The sequence below is a fragment of the Chrysochloris asiatica genome, unplaced genomic scaffold (genome assembly GCF_000296735.1).
Source record: "Chrysochloris asiatica unplaced genomic scaffold, ChrAsi1.0 scaffold00266, whole genome shotgun sequence".
NCBI classification, from domain to species: Eukaryota; Metazoa; Chordata; class Mammalia; order Afrosoricida; family Chrysochloridae; genus Chrysochloris; species Chrysochloris asiatica.
Genome location: NW_006408784.1, coordinates 3,055,040 through 3,075,625, shown reverse-complemented (window position 1 = coordinate 3,075,625; position 20,586 = coordinate 3,055,040). Strand labels below are relative to the sequence as shown.

The 20,586-nt window shown below is 35.9% G+C and overlaps 1 protein-coding gene across 2 annotated transcripts in view; it reads right to left on the bottom strand.

Moving 5' to 3' along the window:
- The window catches only part of NF1 (neurofibromin 1), a 307,052-nt gene that overhangs the window by 195,719 nt on the left and 90,747 nt on the right, over window positions 1-20,586 (bottom strand). For both annotated transcript variants that reach the window (XM_006874227.1, XM_006874228.1), the window contains exons 5-8: window positions 15,309-15,415; window positions 7,451-7,518; window positions 6,455-6,530; window positions 5,730-5,887 (exon numbers count right to left, since the gene is read on the bottom strand). In XM_006874227.1, the coding sequence (XP_006874289.1) occupies window positions 5,730-5,887; window positions 6,455-6,530; window positions 7,451-7,518; window positions 15,309-15,415 (409 nt within the window). The remainder of the gene's footprint in view (window positions 1-5,729; window positions 5,888-6,454; window positions 6,531-7,450; window positions 7,519-15,308; window positions 15,416-20,586) is intronic.

The following is a 20,586-nucleotide window of genomic DNA, read 5'->3' as shown; positions in this document are numbered from 1 at the left end:
CTCAAGTGTGGCAACAGTAGTGAAGTTGGCCCAGGATCGGACATTGTTTCGTTCTGCTGTGCATAAGGTCGCTATGAGTCGGTGCCGACTCGATGGCACCTAACAACAACAACAACAAAGAATAGATCACTGAAGTACTAGAAGGAAATGCTTTAAGTAGTTACTCAATCCATCTGCCAACAGGCAGCCAAATTTACCTCACATCCTCCAGAATGAATGGTAACCTGTTTTGCTGTTGTTTGCCCTGCAAAGTTGGTTCCAATTCATAGTGACCCTATATGACAGAGCTTCTTGATAATTAAAGTACAAGTCTCTAAATGTATTTCAACTCTGAATTTAAAGTAAAAGTTTAAAGAACATAAAAATAATCTGATGAGCTTCAATTGTATGATTTCTTTTGTTACTAAGTTTTTAGAGAAAAGAAACTTAAGCGTCTGACAATAAGGAATGAAAGATATGGTATACTCAAATGAAGGAACACTTTGTAACAGTTAAAAGACAATGACCTAAATGAATAATGTTTATCAAGCTTTATTGTTGTTAAGTGCCATCAAGTTGGTTCTAAATCATATCGACCCTGTTAGGATTTTTGAGTAGCAGCTGGTGGGTTTGAACCAATGACGACCTTGTGGTTAGCAGTTTAATGCTTACCCTCCAGCACCACATGAGGACTCAGAATCACTTGGAGGGCTACTAAAAAACACAAATAAATTGCTTGACAACATGTAGTCTTGAGGAGGACTGAAGAAGGTAAGTATACCAGTTCACTGCTGGTGGGACTGTAACCTACTGCACACACTGGGAATAAAATCTAGAAAACATTATTAATATCTAAAAATATAAATGCCCTTAACACAGAAATCCCAATTTGGGAATTCTAGTCTAAGGATTATGAACAATATTAACAACACCATACAAAGAGGCTTCAAAAAGTTTGTGGGGGTTAAAAACCCATTATCTTTTCTTCCCATTTGTCCATGAACTTTTTGAAGTCCCCTTACATGAACAAAAACATTTACTTAAACATTAATCATAATATGTAAAGGAAAAAAAAATCTCAATAACTTTCCAATTAGAATGAATAGCTGAATAAATGAGGCTCAGTAGTATAGCCAGACAATTTGTACTACTAAAAAAAGAATACATTACATACACTATTATGAAGAACAGTCAAGATATACTTGGTAAATACAGCAAGTTGAACAGCAATGTGTATAAATGAATACACTTAAAAATATAACAACCACGTTTCCATGTATTTAAATCTTCATTTGAGTCTGTAAGAGTGAGTAGATATGAATGGAAAGGATACATGACAGCCATTGACAGTGTTTATATCTCAGAGGGAATTCAACTAGAAAACGGTGAAAATACGTTTAAAACATCATTATTTTAAATCCTGAAAAATTTTAAAGTTTTAGCCAGAAAAGTCCAAGAGAAATATTAAAGCGTATTTCACAAATTTTGAGGAGTGCCAGACACAAAGATGACCCCACTGATAGGAAACGTCAGGGGCAGGGGTAGAAGAGAGGGGATGAATGGAGCCAGACAGTGGTGAAGACTGCACAACCACTATAGGGTACTCTGTAAAGCACTTCTTAACAGATGCAAAGCACTTCTCAGTTAAAAAGAAAAAAAAAAAAATACTAGGGAGACATCTGAGCGAAAAAGCTAGGAATCAAAAAGAACAAGACTGGGTGTCTACATATAAAATTGAAACATGCAAATAGCAAAAAGAAAAAGTTTGAAAATAGAAACCAAGCATATACACACACTTACAAATACAGTGGGAAAATGAGCAAATCACAAAAGATATACAAACGGCCTGGTGGCGTGGTGGACTAGGTGTTGGGTTGCTAACCTTAAGATTGGTGGTTCAACCCCACACATCACTCCACAAGAGACAGATGGGATTTTTTGCTCCTGTAAAGATTTAAAGTCTCTGAAATCTTATACACAGTTGCTATAGGTCAGAATCGACTTGATGGGAGTGGGTTTGGTACTATTTCTTTTTAATATAAATGGTGAATAAACTTTTAAAAAGATGTGTTATTGTTAAGGGCTACTGACTCAATTCTAACTCATAACAACACTGTATAAGGTTTCTAAGATGCAGCTGGTGGGTTTGAACAGTTGAACTTGTAGTTAGGAGTTCAGAGCTGATCCTACAGTACCACACTCTGATTATTAAAACAAATGCATTTAAGCATACTAATGAACGCTTAAATTTAGCAGCTACCTATCTATGTCTATTTTTCCAAATAAACAGAAACTAAGAAAAAAAAAATCCTGTAACTTTGAAGGGCTACTAAAAATATATAGCATAAAAAGGTCTTTATACTAGAAAGTTGGAACTGGAAAGTCTATGTGAAATGGAGTCACACTCATCACCATAAAGAACATTTCAAGACTAGAATGAAGTATAATGCTGTCTGTGATAGGATAATATCCATACACCTACAAGACCCGCTAATATAACTATTATTCAAATACATGCACCAGCCACTAAAGCCAGTGATGATGAAATTGAAGAACTCTATCACCTTCTTCAAAGGAGCTCTGGTAGCGTGGTGGTTACAAGTTGGGCTGCTAACCTCAAGGTTGGCAGTTTGCAAATACCTTTTTTAAAACAATATAAAAGATTATACACATGGATCTCACTAGATGGAACACACAGATATCAAATTGATTACATCTGGGGAAAGAAATGGTGGAAAAACTCCATTATCATCAGTCAAAACAAGGCCAAGGGAAGACTGGGGAACAGATAATCAAATGCTCATATGCAAGTTCAAGATGACGCTGAAGAAAATTAAAACAAGTCCACAAGAGCCAAAGTATGACTTTAAACACATCCGACCTAAATTTAGAGCTATCAAGAACAAACAATGAATTAGACACTAACGACTGAAGACAAGAAGATTTGGGAGATGACATCAAAAACATCATACAGGAACCTAAAGCAAAAGGTCATTAAGAAGGCAAGAAAGAAAGAAAGAAAGGACCAAAATGGATGTCAGAAGAAACTCCTGAAATGTGTTCTCCAGCGAGATGCTAAAGCAAATAGAAGAAATGAGGGAACAGAGGTGAAAAGAAAATTTCAAAAGATAGCTCAAAAAGACAGTCAAACATTATAATGAAATGTGCTAAGACCTGGAATTAGAAAACCAAAAGGGAAGAATACACTCAGCATTTCCCAAACTGAGAGGACTGAAGAAAAAATTCATGCCTCAATTTGCAATGTTGAAGGCTTCTAGGGGCAAAATATTGAATGATACAAAAAGCATCAAAAAAAGATGGAAGAATACCCAAAGTCACTGTATCAACAAAAAAAATGTTCAATGTTCAATCATTTCAAGAAGTAGCATATGATCAAGAGCCAATGACACTGAAAGAAGAAATCCAAAGTGCACTGAAGGCATTGGCAAAGAGTAAGGTTCTGTGAACTGATTATACAAATTGAAATCTTTCAACAAACTGATGCAGCACTGGAGGCACTCACTCATCTTTGTCAAGAAATTTGGAAGACAGCTACCCGACCAAATGACTGGAAGAGATCCATATTTGAGCCCAATCCAAAAAGAGGTGACTCAACTGAATGTGAAAATCATCGGACAGTATCATTCATATCACATACAAGTAAGATTCTGCTAAAGAGAAGTCACAAACAGCTCCAACAAAGAAGAGAGGGACTAAGATCTGGTGGCCAGGAGGCAGACTTGCAGAATGTGCCCTTTGGAGATGTAAATTATTATATATGCCTGAGCAGGTTTTTGTTTGTTTGTCTGTTTTTAAAAAGCTAAAGTGAATAGAGAGAAATACTGTTAACTGACGGTATATGGAGGGGATTATAATCATTGTAATGAAACAAGGTGTATGATTTGTTAAATGTAAAACTAATGATATGCCCTGTAAACTTTCATTCAATCCACAATAAAAACCTTATATAAATTTTTTAAAAATTTAACTTTAAACAACAAAAAAAAAGCTTCAACAGTACATTGACAGAGAACTGGCAGAGGATCTAGCTGGATTTCAAGGAGGGCACAGAATGAGGGGTATTACTGTTGATGTTAGACGGATCTTGGCTGAAAGCAGAGAATACAAGAAAGATACTTACCTGTGCTTTATTGACTATGCAAAGGCATTCAATTGTGTGGATCACTACAAGCTATAGACAACATTGAGGAGAATGCGTATTCCAGAACACTTAATTATGTGTGCTTGAGGAACCTATACATGGACCAAGAGGCAGTTGTTCCAACAAGAACAAGGAAGCATTTAATGGCTTAAAATTAGGAAAGGTGTACACCAGGGTTGTATTCTTTCACCTTATTTATACAATCTGCATGCTAAGCAAGTAATCCAAAAAACTGGATTATATGAAGAAAAACATGGCATCAGGAATGGAGGAAGGCTCATTAATAAGCTGTCATAAGCAGATGATACAACTTGCTTTCTGAAAACGAAAACGATTTAAAATATTTACTGATGAAGAACAAAGACCACAGCTTTCAGTATGGGTTGCACCTCAATGTAAAGAAAGGAAAAATCCTCACAACTAGACCATCAATCATCATCAAGATAAATGGGAAAAGATCTAAATTGTAAAAGACTTCATTTTGTTTGGATCAACCATCAACACTCATGAAGGCAGCAATCAAAAAATTAAATGATGTAGTACATTAGACACATGTGCTGCACAAAACCTCTTTAAAGGGTTTGAGAGCAAAGACGTCAGTTTGAGGACTAAGGTGCGCCTGACCAACCATGGTATTTTCAATAACCTCATATGCATGTGAAAGTTGAAAAATGAATAAAGACGACCATAGAAGGATTGATGCATTTGAATTATGGTATTAGCAAAGAATATTAAATGTATTATGGAATATCAAGAGAACAAAATAAATCTGTGTTGAAAGAAGTACAGCCAGAATGCTGCTTAGAAGTTAGGATGGCCAGACTTTGTCACACTTCAGACATATTATCAGGAGTGACCAGTCCCTAAAGGGCAACATATGGTAAGATCATCGAAAAAGAAGACCACCCTTAACAAGATGGATTGGCACTGTGGCAGCCAAAAAGTGATCAAACCTAACAGGCAGTTGTTTTGTTCTATAGTGCATACAGTCACTATGAGTCGGTACCAACTTGATGGCACCTAACAACAACAATCACATGATGAATGTGATAAAGTCTAGTTAGGCAACCTTACAGTGATTATTTGAGAAACCATGGCTAACACTGGAGCATCGTGGCTCTGTAGGGTAAGCACTGGACAGCAATCCACAAGGTTGGTGGTATGAGCCCACCAGTTGCTCTCCAAGAGGAAGATGAAGCTTTCTGCTTCCACTAAGATGTACAGCCTTGGAAACCCTATACAGGATCACTATGAATCGGAATCAATTCAACAGCACTTAACAACAACAGCAATATGGCAAATACTAACAGAAATATCACTAAGTCTTCTGAGATAAAAGAAAGAAACCTAGGGGACTGTTTTAAAATCAATAATCAAGAAGTGGTATTATTGTTCTACCAAACAAAATTATGTATGAGTAAGTCTCTGCTAAGGTCATAAAAAAACAGAGACCTAAAATGATTATAATAAGAAATAGTTCTCTGTAATATAGTGTGCTTAAAGACGGCTAAGCCTAAAGTAATACATACCTTGATTAAAATAAACTGCTTCATATTTATACTGACCGAAATAATGTTGCCATCCTCACCTTATTCAAGTTGTTTTCATCAACTACATCCTTGGATATATCCTGGATTATTTCTGGACACAAGATAAGAAGAATGATTTGTAGTGGCCAAACTGCTGCTTTACGTTTGGTGCTTTCAGCAAAACCATCCACCAAGTCAAACAGCTTTTCTGCACAATCTACATGAAAAGCATAAACATTAAACAACATTATTAGATGAGAAGAAAGTTCCTTAAATTAGATTAAAAGCAGCCACTATTCATAAGCTACATTTTTAAAAGATAATCACTAAGTCCATATTTTAGACTAGCTAAGCAAATGCTTAGTCATAGTACACAGGGCAGTATGCAAGGTGTGATGCGCCTAAGCAACAAAGACTGGATGGCTGCCAAAAGACAATTTCCAAAGCTTCCCAAAAGCCTGTATTTTCTGCCTTTCAGTTGTAACTCCAGCATTCTTACTGCTTTATACGTATCCCCCCTTAAATAAAAAATGAAGTCCCTAAGCACAGAAAACATCTCTACAACAGAGCCATCAAACATCCCAGATTTCAAACTTCCGTATCTATTTGCTCAAAGGAAAGGAGTTGGGAGTAATTTAGAAATATGAAAGAAAAATATTATTTCCTTTTCGATATTAGTTGACAACTGAAGGTGTAAAAGTCCCTTAATAATGAATAAATTTATAAAGTGAACAACAGTTTAAAAGATGAAGAACAACAACAACAAAATCAATCTTATCCTTACCGGCCATATCAGTCTGTGGAATCTGGTACAACTTTGTAAATTCATCTGGATAATTTTCTACCCAGTTCCAAAATGCCTACAAATAACAAAACGCATACCTTTACATAAAAAGTGATACTTTTGCAACACAGTAAATAAAATGTAATAAGGCATTTATGCCACAATGTTTTAAGTTTCTTCACAAGAATATTGTGATACATTTTTTTCCTTTAAAATTTTAATATGAAATTACATTTAAGTCATGACTCTTGTTTCAAATCTATGGACAGCAAAAATTTACGGGGAGGAGCAAGACTAGGATAGTAAAAGCTCATGAGCAGTCACCTAAGGTGCAATTATTGGTCTCTCCATGTGCAGAAAAAATAAGAGTTATAAACATTTGAAGACGCTTGGAATCAGCTAGTCCAATGGGTCAATGAAACACGTGAATAATCAGTCACCACAACTCTGAGATCAAATCTTTATATTGCCCACCTACCACTGGGAACTGCTCTAAAAAGCATCACATTAGAAGGTCCCAGATAGAGTGATAGAAAATGTGAAAAACAACTCAAATTCATTAAAAAGATCAGGTTTACTGGGTAGAAAGTGATTGTAGGCACCTGAGACTATGGATCTTTGCCACCCTTCAGGTCTGGAAAGAACTCACTCTCATAACTAAATTATCAGTCAAACAGCAGACAGGTTTATAGAAAGGACAACAATACTAGTAAGGTATGCTCACCATGGAGGGGTAGAGCATTGAAAATCAAAAGGGCAACAGTTTCCTAAGGACAAATTGAAAAAGGATAGGAAGGAGGGTAGAATGGACATAAAAACAACAGAGAGGAAGTTGGAAAACCATTGTTACATGGAGGAGATTGCAATCCCTGAAAGAAAACAAAGTATGTGATTTGTTGAATGTAAAACTAATTATCTTTTCTGTAAACCTTCACTCCATTCACACACACACGAAAAAATTAATCTAAATTTAATATCAGAGAGGTGGTAATTTACCTTTTCCAGACTATTAATAACTGCCAACTGTGCAACCTTCTTTAGGGCTTTAAATTTAAATGCTGTTTCTGGAAAAAAACAATTTAAAAATTAGTTTTAGAATGAGACTTAACAGAAATACAGTTTAGAGCTCCTAGCAAAACTTTCCTTTTATATGCGCACTTTTATTCCAGACTATAAATATAAACCTATAAACTAAGTAGAGCTATGCCTGAAAACCAGTAGCTCAGTAAAAAGCAAGTATGTCTTAAATTTCAAAGGTTACTGTTGTGAAATTTTCAGTTTTTTCTATTTTTAAAATACTTTTTTAAATTATAAAACACAGGGTTATCATACTGTTGTTCTGCTGTTAAGTGCCATCGAGTCAGTTTCGACTCAGAGCGACCCTGTAGAGGCTTTCCAAGGAGCAGCTGGTGAGTTTGAACTGCCGAACTTGCAGTTCAAACTGACCTTGTAGCCCAGTGCTCATCCTAGAGCACAAGCCAGGTCATCATAGAATATCTTTAAAGGATAAGTCAAAAATTATTCTCACTCTGACTGTAGAATTTTAATAAATTTTTAGAAAAGACAAAAACATCACTGTTTGACAGAACCTCCTTGCTTTTCAATACACTTTGTCCACCTGTCAAGAAGCTTTCATATTCCCTTATCAAAAATGTTTTAGGCTGAGCTATGTGCCATGAATGAATGTACTGCTGTCTTCACTTCTTCATCAGAAGTAAACTTTCATCCTCGAAGGGGACCAAGTAGATGAAAAGTCAGATGGAGCAAGATTATGACTATAGGGAAGATACTTGAATACCTCAAAACGAAATTTTTGCAGAGTGTCAACAACGTAGGCAGAAGTGTGTGGAAGTGCATTTTCAAGCAAGATCACATGCCCTTGGATAGCACTCCTCTGCCATTAATCTGAAGTTTAAGGCTTCAGCTCTTAATGAGCATCTCATCTCACCTTTGATTGTTGGACCTTTTCCCTGATAGTGTTCCAATACTGGCTCTTGAGAACCCCAGAAAATTGTAAGCATTAATTTTTCTAGCTGATGGTTGACTTTTGAACCTTTTCTTGGTAAGACATTGAGAATGTTTACATTCCATACTCCACCATTTACTCTCAGGCACATAGTGATGAATACATGTCTTGTCAAAAATAACCACTTTTAAAAGAAACCTTTCTTTGCCTTCTTGGATTATTGGTCAAAATTTGTTTGCAGATGTCCAAACGCTTCTGTATACACTCTTCCAGGAATTGTTTCAGTACCCGTATCGCAACAAACTTTTCAAAACCCAAGTATGTTGTGGATTATTTCATAGGCAGAGCTATGGCTGATTTGCAAATACTAAAAAAATCTGTCTATACTAAAAAAATCTTTCCACATGCATACTCAATGCTGTCATCAGTCATGGACAGGCATTTTAATATAACTGGAGTACAGATAATTTTTGATGCTCCCTCATTCCTTTTAATAAATGTGATCTGACTTACACTTATAGCTATTATAATGTTCTTTTCCTCTTAACGTTTCCCACCCCCACACAAGTACATACTTCTCTCTTGCTTTTGCTCTTGATAGCTGCTCCCCAGTGACCCCATACTAGCTGGTATCTCCATGCCTTTGCACATTTTCCACCACAGTCCTTTATTCAAGATTAATCTCAGATACCACCATTTCTATGACAAGCTGCTCCTCTCTCCTTCCAGACAAAAACTCTGGGTCTTGCACACATTTTCTGGTTGCACTTACCACAGTATTTTGCATATAATCTGATAATACATTTGTCTCAAACCAAGTCATAAACTCCTCAGGGAAAGATTCAATATTGTATTAATCTTTACATTCCCGGCACTTAGCAAAGGTTTCTTCCACATAAGGGCTCAACAAATACTTGCAGAACTGAACTTGAAACCCATAACTAGTGTCACTTCTCACATATTAGGAAGCTTTGATCCTTTTCACCATCATCATAAAGCTTTATGCTTTATACAGCTCTGGTAGCTTAGTGGTTACGAATCGGGCTGTGAGCCCCAAGGTCAGCAGTTCGAAACTATCAGCTGTTCCGCGGGAGAAGGTTGAGGCATTCTGCTCCCGTAAAGATTTACAGCCTCGGAAACCCTGTACAGGGTCGCTATGAGTCGGAACCGACTCCACGGCACACAACAACAACAACTAAAAATTAATGTTTTTGAGAAAGATTTCAATGAAAATAATTTACTTCAAAAGTTATTTTATACACACATCTAGTTAAGCTTCTCTCATTTTAGCATAAAGAACCATTTCCAGTTAACTAATCTTCATTAATCATTTCTATGAAAACTGTTTTGGTTTTTGTGTGTGTGTTTTTTTAAATAAACACTTGTTTATAGACCACCTGGACTTGATAGTATTTCCAAATGTCACTGAAAGTTTGTGAAGAATTACAAACTCCCATTAATACTTCTTAAATTTAATACATAGAGAAAATCTCTAAGTTTTACCATTCAATTTCTTAACTACTTAATGTTTAATAACAGTTACTAAAATCTTTCCAATTTCAATTATGAATTGAGTGATGGTGTATTATAATCTAAAATAATTGCTATCCACATATCCATATCTTGACATAAACACTGATCATGATCCTTTTTCCATTTATGATGATGGAAATGCCGCTAAGCTGATTCTAACTCATAAAGACCCTGTACAGGGTTTCCAAAGAGTAGCTGATGAGTTTGAACTGCTGACTTTGTGGTCAGCATTCCAGTGCTTATCCTAAAGTGATGTACCAGAACGCCTTTCCCTTTACCTAATTTGGAATCCTGGTGTGGCGCTGTGGGTTAATGAGCGAGGCTGCAAAGCTGTTTGAACTGCAAGGTTGGCAGCTGCTCCTTGGAAACCCTATACAGGGTTGCTATGGGTCAGAATCGACTCGACGGCACTTCACAACAATAAAACCTAACTTAATTGTTGCTTGGCTTTATGATAATGACCTAAATTCATGAATTTTCCACAAGATTAACAGAGCTGGAAAATAGTCATATTCTTCATTCATTTTTGTTGTTATGTGTTGTTGAGTTGGTTCAAACTCATCAATATAGACACTCTTTTTATAACTCTGGTGAAATAGTTACCGAGTTAAGGAACACCCTTAAAACAATTAAAGGGATTCTGAAAATTACACTGCAGAACTGTTTAGTTTTTCAAAGCCTACTTACCTAAATCATCTTCATTTAGGTAAGATACTAGTGTTTGTCAAACAGACTGGTACTGGTACAAGGAAAGACACGTATATAAATGGAACAGAGTTGAGAACCCAGCAGTAAATCTATCGACCTATAGTCATTTTATTTTTGACAAAGGGCTGTTTGTTGTTGTTAAGTGGCATTGAGCAGGTTCCCACTCATAGCAACCTGTAGGGGATTTCCAAGGACTAGGGGGTTTGAACCACAAACCTTGTGGTTAACAGTTTAGTGATTATCCTATAGCACCATACCAGGAGTCCACACAAAGCACTGTTGTCTTTAAGTGCCACTGAGTCAGTCCCAATTCAAAGTGACCCTGTCTAGGGTTTCCGAGGAGCAGCTGGCGGGTTTGAACTGCTGACCTGGTGGTTAGCAATGCAATGCTGATCCTCCAATGCCATTGGGGCTCTCCAAGGTGGCTGTTACAAATTCTTGGGTGATGGAGCTTGGAATTTTTGTTTCGATTTAGAATAAATGATATTAGTGTATACTTTGGGGGCACTTCAAGGCAAGCTCCTTGCATTCAACATTTGTGTTTTATGTCAATCCAGAGAGTGACGCCCACCCAGGAAGTTCAAAAGCTGTAAGTTCCTTTCAACATTTTGGAGTTTCTTTCCTATTGTCTTTAGAAGACTCTGCATTCCCTAATAGGAGGACAAACAGAATATTCTTTACACAGACCTCAAGCTGTACTGACTTCAAGTATGTTTTTAAAGAGTTTACTTGTTTTGTTTTTGTATGATCAGTTGAAGTTTTAAAATATTATTTATTAGACTATAGGAGGAATGTTTCTGAAAATAACAAATGTTTACGTTTCTTTAAGTCCAACTGTGAAGACCTCCATACATGTATATATTTAGATATAAGCTGCTATGTGGTGAATGGACTCTCCTTTTGCTTTTCTAATTTTAATATCTGACACGTATATATTGCTTCAATCGAACCACAATATCTATCTTTGCTGTGAAGAGGAAGGAATTTGTTTATTCAGAGATACAGAGTTGTTGTTGTTAAGTGCCGTCGAATTGGTTCCGACCCATAGCGACCCTGTACAGGGTTTCTGAGGGTGTAAATCTTTACGGGAGTAGATGGTTAATATTGGTAAGAACACTGGATTGCCTCATACTAAATGTGCAATTGATCTGCATATAAAACACAGTTTTTATGTAGAGAAACAAATTTGTTTTCCTTAGGAATGACATGTGAGAAGGGGAGTTTGAATGTGACATTATTAAATATAGAACATATGAATGTAGGTATGTGTGTGTGTAGATAGGTAGAGAGACAACCATAGAATGGCCATCCATTTGAGATCTAAAGATCAGCATTAACTTAAGGACAAACTTCAGAAACTTGGGGCAAGGAGGAATGGAAACAAGAAACAAAGAGAAGTGGGATCAATGATGTTACATTGTTAGAAAATTACAATCATTGAGATGAAATGAAGTGTATGATTTGTTGAATGTAAAACTGTGGATGCATTCTTTAAATCTTCACTCAATAAAAAGCTTAAAAATATAGTTTGTCAATTTTTAAATAAAAATTGGGTGTCAATTCCATTCAATGGGAAAAGGATAATGTTTTCAATGAATGGTCAGGGATAACTCCATATGCCAAAGAATGAACCTGGACACGTATAACATATATAAAATTAACTCAAAATGAATGGATGATGTAAATATAAAAACTAAAACCATAATACTCAGCAGAAAACATAGAGGTAAATAAAACTACAAGACCTTGTTTTTGACAATGGGTTTTTAGACGAAATATAAAAAATACAAAGAACAACAACAACAAAAACCCAAACACATACATTGGAATGCATCAAAATGAATTTTTGTGCATCCATGGCTTTTTATCAAGAAAATGAGGAGAGAGCCTATAGAGTGGGAGAAAATAATAGGGAGCTACATATACGAGAAAGTATTAATATCCAGATTATATAAATAACTCTTACACTCAAACAGAAACACAATTCAACTTTTAAGCAAGCAAATTTCCATGAGCTTATTGGCAAAGTGGGGAGCACAGTGGTTCCAATAGAATACATACCAAACTGCGAACCACAAAATTGGCAGTTCAAGCCCACCAGTTGCTCTGTGGAAAAAGATGAAGCTTTCTGCTCATCATTACAGCCTCAGAAACCCTATACAGAGTAGCTATGAGTCAAAATTTAACAACCACAACAACAACATGGCAAAGAAGATATGCAAATGATAATTAGCACATGGAAAGATGAACAATGTCACTAACATTTGGGAAATGCTAACCAAACCACAATGAACTACTACTTCATCCCCACTGTTATCGTTACTGTTAAGTGCTGTCCAGTGAGGTCCAGCTCATAGTGTCAGCAGGGAGCACTTGGTGATTTTGACCCACTGCCCTTTAAGTTAGCAGTCCAGTGCCTATCTTAGAGCAGCACACCAGGACTCCTCACCCCTACTTGTTGTTAAGTACTGTAGAATTTGTTCCGACTCATAGCAACCCTGTATAAGGTTTTCAAAGAGTGGTGGTTGAGCTTGAACCACTGAACTTGCAGTTCAATACATTAACCCACAGCACCACACCAGGACTCCTCATCCCTACTAGGATGGCTATAATAAGAAAAACAGAAGATAACAATGTTGTCAAGGATGTGGACAAACTGGAATTCTGAAGCAAAGCTGATGGGAATAATGATGCAAATGACCAAGTTTGGCAGTTCTCAAAAGTTAAACACAGAATTACCATATAACCAGCAATGCCACACCTAGGAAAATACCCAAGAGAATTAAAAGCAGGGACTCAAACAGATCTGTACACCTATGTCCACTGCAACATTATTAAAAATATTTATCAAGAGATAAACTTTAGTATACAGATTTGGTATAGTGTTACAGGATAAAGCACTGAACGGCAAGGTCGGTTTGAACTGAAAGGTTGATTGTTCAAATCCACCAGCTGCTCTATGGACACCCTATAAAGGGTCACTATGAGTCAGAACCAACTCAATGGCACTAAACAACAACCACAATATATAATGGGATATTATTTGGACATAAAGAAAAATGAAGTTCTGATACATGCTAGACAATGGATAAACCTGAAAAACACCATGCCAAGTGAAATACATCAGACACAAAAGGACAAATGTTGCATGATCCCATTCAATGTTATATGAATACGCAATTGCATAGAGACAAAAATTTATTAGAGTTTACCAAGGACCAAGCAGTGTTTCACTCTGTTGTATATGGGATTGCTGAGTCAGTACAATGGCAACTAACACAACAGGGACTGAGAGGACAGGTTAAGGGGAGTTAATCGCTGAAGGAGGACTGAGTTTCTATCTGGAGTGATAAAAAACCTGAACCTGGTAAAGATGATGACAACACAACATGGTGAGTGTAAATAAAGTGACTGAATTATATACTAAAAACTTTTAAATGACAAACTGCCTGTTACATATATGTTACCATAATTAAAGTTTAAATTCAAACTAAATTAAAAATAAGTGGTAACTGTATACTATGAGATTTTACTTTTTGATTAGCCACAATCCAATATTACATAAAACTAAAAATTAATTTTTAAAACAAAATTTAGATATTCACACTCAGTTTATAAATAATACTTAACGCTATACGGTTTATATATAGTACCTCACTGCTAAATTTACCCCAACAATTCTCTCAATTCTTTCTGACAGTTTATTTTAATAGACACATCATACAAAGGACTCCTGGGGTGGCTTTATAGGATCAGCAATGGACTGCAAACCACAAGGTTGGCAGCTCAAACCCATCAACTGCTCCTCAGAAACAGTATATATAGGATTGTTTTAAGTAAGAACTGACTCAACGGCACTTAACAACAACAATTATATAAAAGTACACTTCCCAAAGTTCTAAATTCACTGATTGTTGTTGCTATGTGCCGTGGAGTCAGTTCCGACTCATAGCGACCCTGCACAGGGTTTCTGAGGCTGTAAATCTTTACGGGAGCAGAATGCATAATCTTTCTCCCACGGAACCGCCGGTAGTTTCGAACTGCCGACCTTGAGGTTAGCAGCCCAATTCGTAACCACTACACTACCAGAGTTTCACTGATTAGACCTTATAATATTCTCATATACAATCACTATTGACATATATGACAAGGAAGTAAAACTAGACACTGAAAGGTTAAGAGACTTTGTAATACTGGAAACAAAGTCAGTAACAGCTGAAAATAGAAATGAGCTCCTGACTCAATTCTTCCTCTTGTCTTGAGGTCAGAATCTGCCAGTTATATTCTGCTCTGAAACTACCGTCTTTAAGTGATATAACATCAAAACAAGTAACTTATATAACCTAAAGTTATCATTAAGATATCAAAATCTAGAAAAGTTAAAGAACAGCACCCTTGCATTTTCCTTATTAAAAACACGTATTTAGTTAAACAAAACTTTCCATTGCTTAGATTTAAAATCTTCATTTTCTCTATTGCATTGTTTTTAGTGGTTCAAAAAAATAGGACCAAAAGTATGATTCACCATTTACACAGACATCTGCATTATAAAATCCATTTTGAGTTCTAACTCAACACAATTAGTGCATTCATAATACTTGATTTTTACTCATAGTGATTCATTTCAGACACTCCACTTAAACTTACCCTTTAGGAGCCGCTTTAATTTTGCACAATCCACATTGATATACTGTAACAATTCTATATCATGAACATCAACATTATCTTCTGAACAGACAGTCAACTCCTGCAACCTAAAAAGTAAATACCAAAAACAACTTTCAATTTGTTTTAGGACATTCCAAAATTTCAATTTCAATATTCTTTTCCACCCCAATGAACACAGTTTATCGTGTAAGCACACAAATAAAAACAAGGCAATGAAGATAGACTTCTGTCAAGATGGCAGACGCACTACACAGACCCTCTACAACAAAGAGAGACCAAATGAAACAGATTCATATGAAAACTCTAGAACTCTGAACTTCAGAGGAAATGTTAGAGAAGTGCACAGACTGCTTGCTGGAAAGAGAAGCTGAATAGGGATGGCAAGAGAGGGAGACTTACTGGTGAAAGGCTCCTTGGGAAAATGAGTTAATTCTACAATTGGGGCAGGAGAAAGATAAGCCTATGTCATCTTAACCGTGAGAACAAAGAAGCTACTTACAACTACAGGAGTCATGTTAAACACCACACCACACAAGTGCCCCGGTACAAGGGCTCTCACTGCTGAGAAATAGGATCATTTGAGCATCAAAAACACAAAATTTTAAGTAAAAATCCATGAATTCGTAGTAACACATACACATGCCCTCTCACTGGTCACCTTTAGGAATTGTTAGGGTACCACTTGTTCTAAGAATTGATAAACATAAAGAAAGAATCAAGATTCTATTTTACCTTCTCTATGGACTGTATTGCATGATAAAGAAGAAATCTTTTAAAAGAATCATTAATTTTAAAATAAAGAATAACAAAAAAGTATTTATCATCATCTTACACTTCCCAATTAAATGATGGGTCCAGACACTCATCATAATAGCTACTACAAACATTAGATTAAAAATGTACAGGCAACTATACAATGAATGAATAAAACTCATACCAACAATCTATCATAACAACACTAAAGCAGGACAAAAACAAAAATGTTTCCTGGCATGTTGCAATAGGAACTGTCTATACAGTATCCATGAAGTATCTTGCCCCATAATCAAACAAAACTGATTCCAATCAAGCTCAATCAGATAAAGGTTGAAAATTCTTTCAGGCAAATAACCCAGTTCGTCAACAAATAAGCAACCTGAAGTAAATGACAGTAGAAAAGCAGAGAAATGAAGTATAAATATTATATTATGATAAAGAGACATAAAAGAAATATTCAATTTCAAGGTATAGACCTCGTTTAGATCCCGATTTGAAGAAACAAAATGAAAACGCCATTTTAAAAAATAATCAGGGAAAATGAAACACGTGTTTGGTAATAAATATTAAGGAACTATAAATTTTTGTTAAATACGACAATGGTATAATAATAAATTTTTAAAATCTTTTCGAAATACATATAGAAATATTTACAGGTGAAATTATACATACCTAGGCTTTGCTTTAAAATAATAATAAAAAAGGGGGGGTTAGTAGCAATGACTACTGAAGAAGAATGGGATATGAATGAGTATTTGAAATACTATTCTCTGTTTTATGTAATTTTGAAATGTTGTCAAATAAATGCACTTTAAATGAACATAAAAAGATGATGTCACTTTATATTTTTCAAATTATAAGTAAAATAAACCTTAATTTTAAGAATCTCTATAATTATCAACCAGACTTCAGAAACATGAATGATATTCTGTCTACATTCACAGGACAAAGTCATGTTGCAATAATATTTTAAAAACTGAGTCTCTTCATCGTACTTTTCATAGTCTGCACAAGTATTTGACAAATGTCCCTCCTCTTTCCCAGTGGGAGATAAAATTATAAGGATAAGAATTTTTCTAAACCTAAAATTTCCCTTATAGTGAATAAAAACATATTATTGTTGTTATTAAATGCCATCAAGTCGGTTCCAACTGACAGTAACCCTGTACAGGGTTTACAAGGAGCAACTGGTACGTTTGAACCTGTCACCTTGCTGTTAGCAGTCTAGTGCTTACCCTACAGTGCCACAGTTATCATTAAGTGTAGTAAATGAAACACTAATAAAATTTTCATATTATTTTAAAACAGATAAATTCCCTAAGTACAACTGCTAATCTAGCAAACTGTGTTACTTAATGAAACATACTCAGTATTTCAATTAATGGCGTTGTGAGTCAACAAGTCGAAACTGACTCATAGAGACCCTACATGACACAGCAGAAATAACTCCTTTGGGCTTCATAAGCTGTAAGAACTTTACAGAAGCTGACTGCCAGGTCTTTTTTCCTGTAGAGCCACTGGGGTGGACTCAAACCACCAACTTCTCAGCTAGATGACATCAAGAAAATGTAGGCTGTACTTTGGAGTAACTAATTTTTATATAGAGAGAAAATATATGAACACTACATGATCTTATTCATAACATTAATCTGAATTTTAATCATTATAGTGCAGTTAAAACCTGACGCACAAGTGATCATACCAGAAGCTTAAGTTGGTAAATCAATCTCATTTCTTCCTACTAAAATTCTTTGTTCTTTTCTTACTAAATTTTTATAGATTTTGTTAAACATTTAAAAACATTTTTTTTCTGAATTGAGTGAAGGTTTACAGACAAGATCATCAGTTTTACATTCAACAAATTATGCACTTTGTTTCATCTCAATGATTGCAATCTCTTCCATGGAACAACAGTTATTCCACTTCCTCCCTGGGGTTCCTATTTCCATTCCACCCACCTTTCCAACCCTTCTCAACTCTGTCCTTAGGTAAATGCTGACCTTTTTATCTTAAATAATTGACCATTCCATGGTGAGCTTCCTTTAACAGTGCTGTTTGTCCCCTCTATACACCTGTCTACCAATTAGCTAACAAGTGGGCCACCAGACTTGAAGGGTTGTAGAGGACCATACTCTCAGCTTCCTGCAGTCTCTTTCTGACCAGTAAGCCCAGTCTTTCTAAAATTAGTCTTTCATTCATTTTAGCCTATAAATGTAAAGTTAACACTAAAATTATTGTAAGCACTAACATAAAAACTCTTCAGATCATCAGTATGTATGAGAAAAATGACAAAGTCCTCAATACTGATTTACAGACAAAAAAAAAAAAAAATTCCACAAAGGCTTCACAGATCCTAGTCATAAAGTATGAATTCAGAAACACAACTCAATAGATCAACTTTTGCAAAGTTGACTCCTGTGATTATCTGAGAAAAACTGAAAAGTTTAAGCCCTTTTGTAGTTTAGTTATTCCTATATGGAAGGAGTGTTTTGTAAAGCATGTCATGTTAGAGATATACATATCTAAGAAATAAAGTAGAAATTTATCACTAAAACACCTAGAATAACCAGGTATTGATTTATAAAATAAACAGAATCACCCATGAGTAATGTGCTACAGGAGACCAAGTGGACAACATTTACCCAAAAGCAAATATATGAATGCAAGAAGGCAAACAGAAGCTCTGTAAGTTGGAACAGAACAAACAGAATGAAAATAATCACAATGCTAATGCATTGCAAAAATTGTTAACCAATGGCATGGCATGGAACAAGCAGTATATAAAAATAGTTAAAGAGAAACCTAATTTGCTGTGTATATTCTACCTAGAACACAATTTTATTTTTTAAATTGTGGACAGGTAAAATGATCAAGCACAGAAAAAGTACATTATAAAGTTCCATCAATGATATATTAAATCCCTTCCAGAAAGAAGTGCCATTCTAGTAACTTGCAGATGTGACAAAATTCATGAGTCGAAGTTGACTCAGCAGCAACTGGCTTTAATGCTATGACAGCAATGTGAGATGATCTCCTCACCTAAATTAAAGCATACTAAGGGTCTTTCAGGACTCCTGCTGTGATGCTGTGGGTTAATGCACCAGGCTGCAAAGCCATTTGAACTGCAAGGTCGTTGGTTCAAGCTCACCAGCTGCTCCTTGGAAACCCTATACAGGGTCGCTATAGTTCGGAATCGACTCGACGGCACTTCACAACAACAACAACAAGGGTCTTTCAACAGTCCTGGTATGGCACTGTATGATAAGTGGACTGCTAGCTGGCAAGATGGCGGTTCACACCCACCATCCACACCTGGGAAACCTTATAGAGGGTCACTGTGAGTCAGAACTAACTAGACAGCACTTACCAACAACCACTACAACAAGGGTCTTCTAGGCTAGTGCCTCCCTCTAATAAGATCAGAGGGTGACCCTACTTTAGACACAAGCTAAATGAAAAGGCAAGTCATCTAAAATATCTATTTCACAGACTCCTCTTTGAACAACCTGGACTCTGACAGCTAAAGAAACTGGCTTATTATGTATACACTTAACTTCTTTCTTTTCAGGCAACAGTGTACTAGAATTAAGAAAATACACAAAAGTTGCCTATTTTTACAGGTGCGAATGCTACAAAATTCCATAAATAAAACCTAGGGTGACTAGAAAATTTAAATCTTCTAAGCAGTTTTCAAAGGCAGTAAGTTTGATGTTTTATAAAACAACTTCATGCATGGCTACACTGAATAATATTTTATTATTTTGATCATTTTCTATCTTCAATGTGAAATTATTTTGGGACCAAAATCTTAAAAATAGTGTAAGGATGGTCTAGAGGCTACTTGAATGGGATTCTTAAAAATAATTTTCCATCTTCCATTCCCTAGGTGTTTGTTATCATGCTGAGTCAGCTAAGGTATAATTATGAGGGAGCTTCAAACATCATGAGAAATATCCTTTCAGTCCACTGTTCTTGAAGCACCCTCGTATTTCTCAGATTACAAAATTTTACTACTTGTAGAGATTTCATGAAAACATTGCTCTTTCACAAACATTCATCCAAAACTATCATATTATGTTGTTTGGTGCCATAGAGTTGATTCTGACCTATAGCAACCTATGTACAGCAGAATGAAAAACTGCCCAATCTTGGGCCAACCTCACTACTGCTGCCACACCTGAATCCATCGATGCTGCCACTTGGCCAATCCATCGTGTTGGGGGTCTTCCTCTTTTTCTCTAACCCTCCAACTTACCAAACATGATGTCTTTCTCTAGTGACTGGTCCCTCCTGACAATGTGTCCAAAGTATGAGAGACGAAGATTAGCCTTCCTGACCTCCAAGGAGCACTCTGGCTGCACTTCTTCCAAAACGGATCTACAGGTTATTTTGGCTGGCAGCCCACGGCACTTTCAATATTCTCCTTGAACACCATACATAACTCAACAGATTCAATTCTTCTTCGGTCTTTCTTATTCACTGTCCAGCTTTCGCATGCATA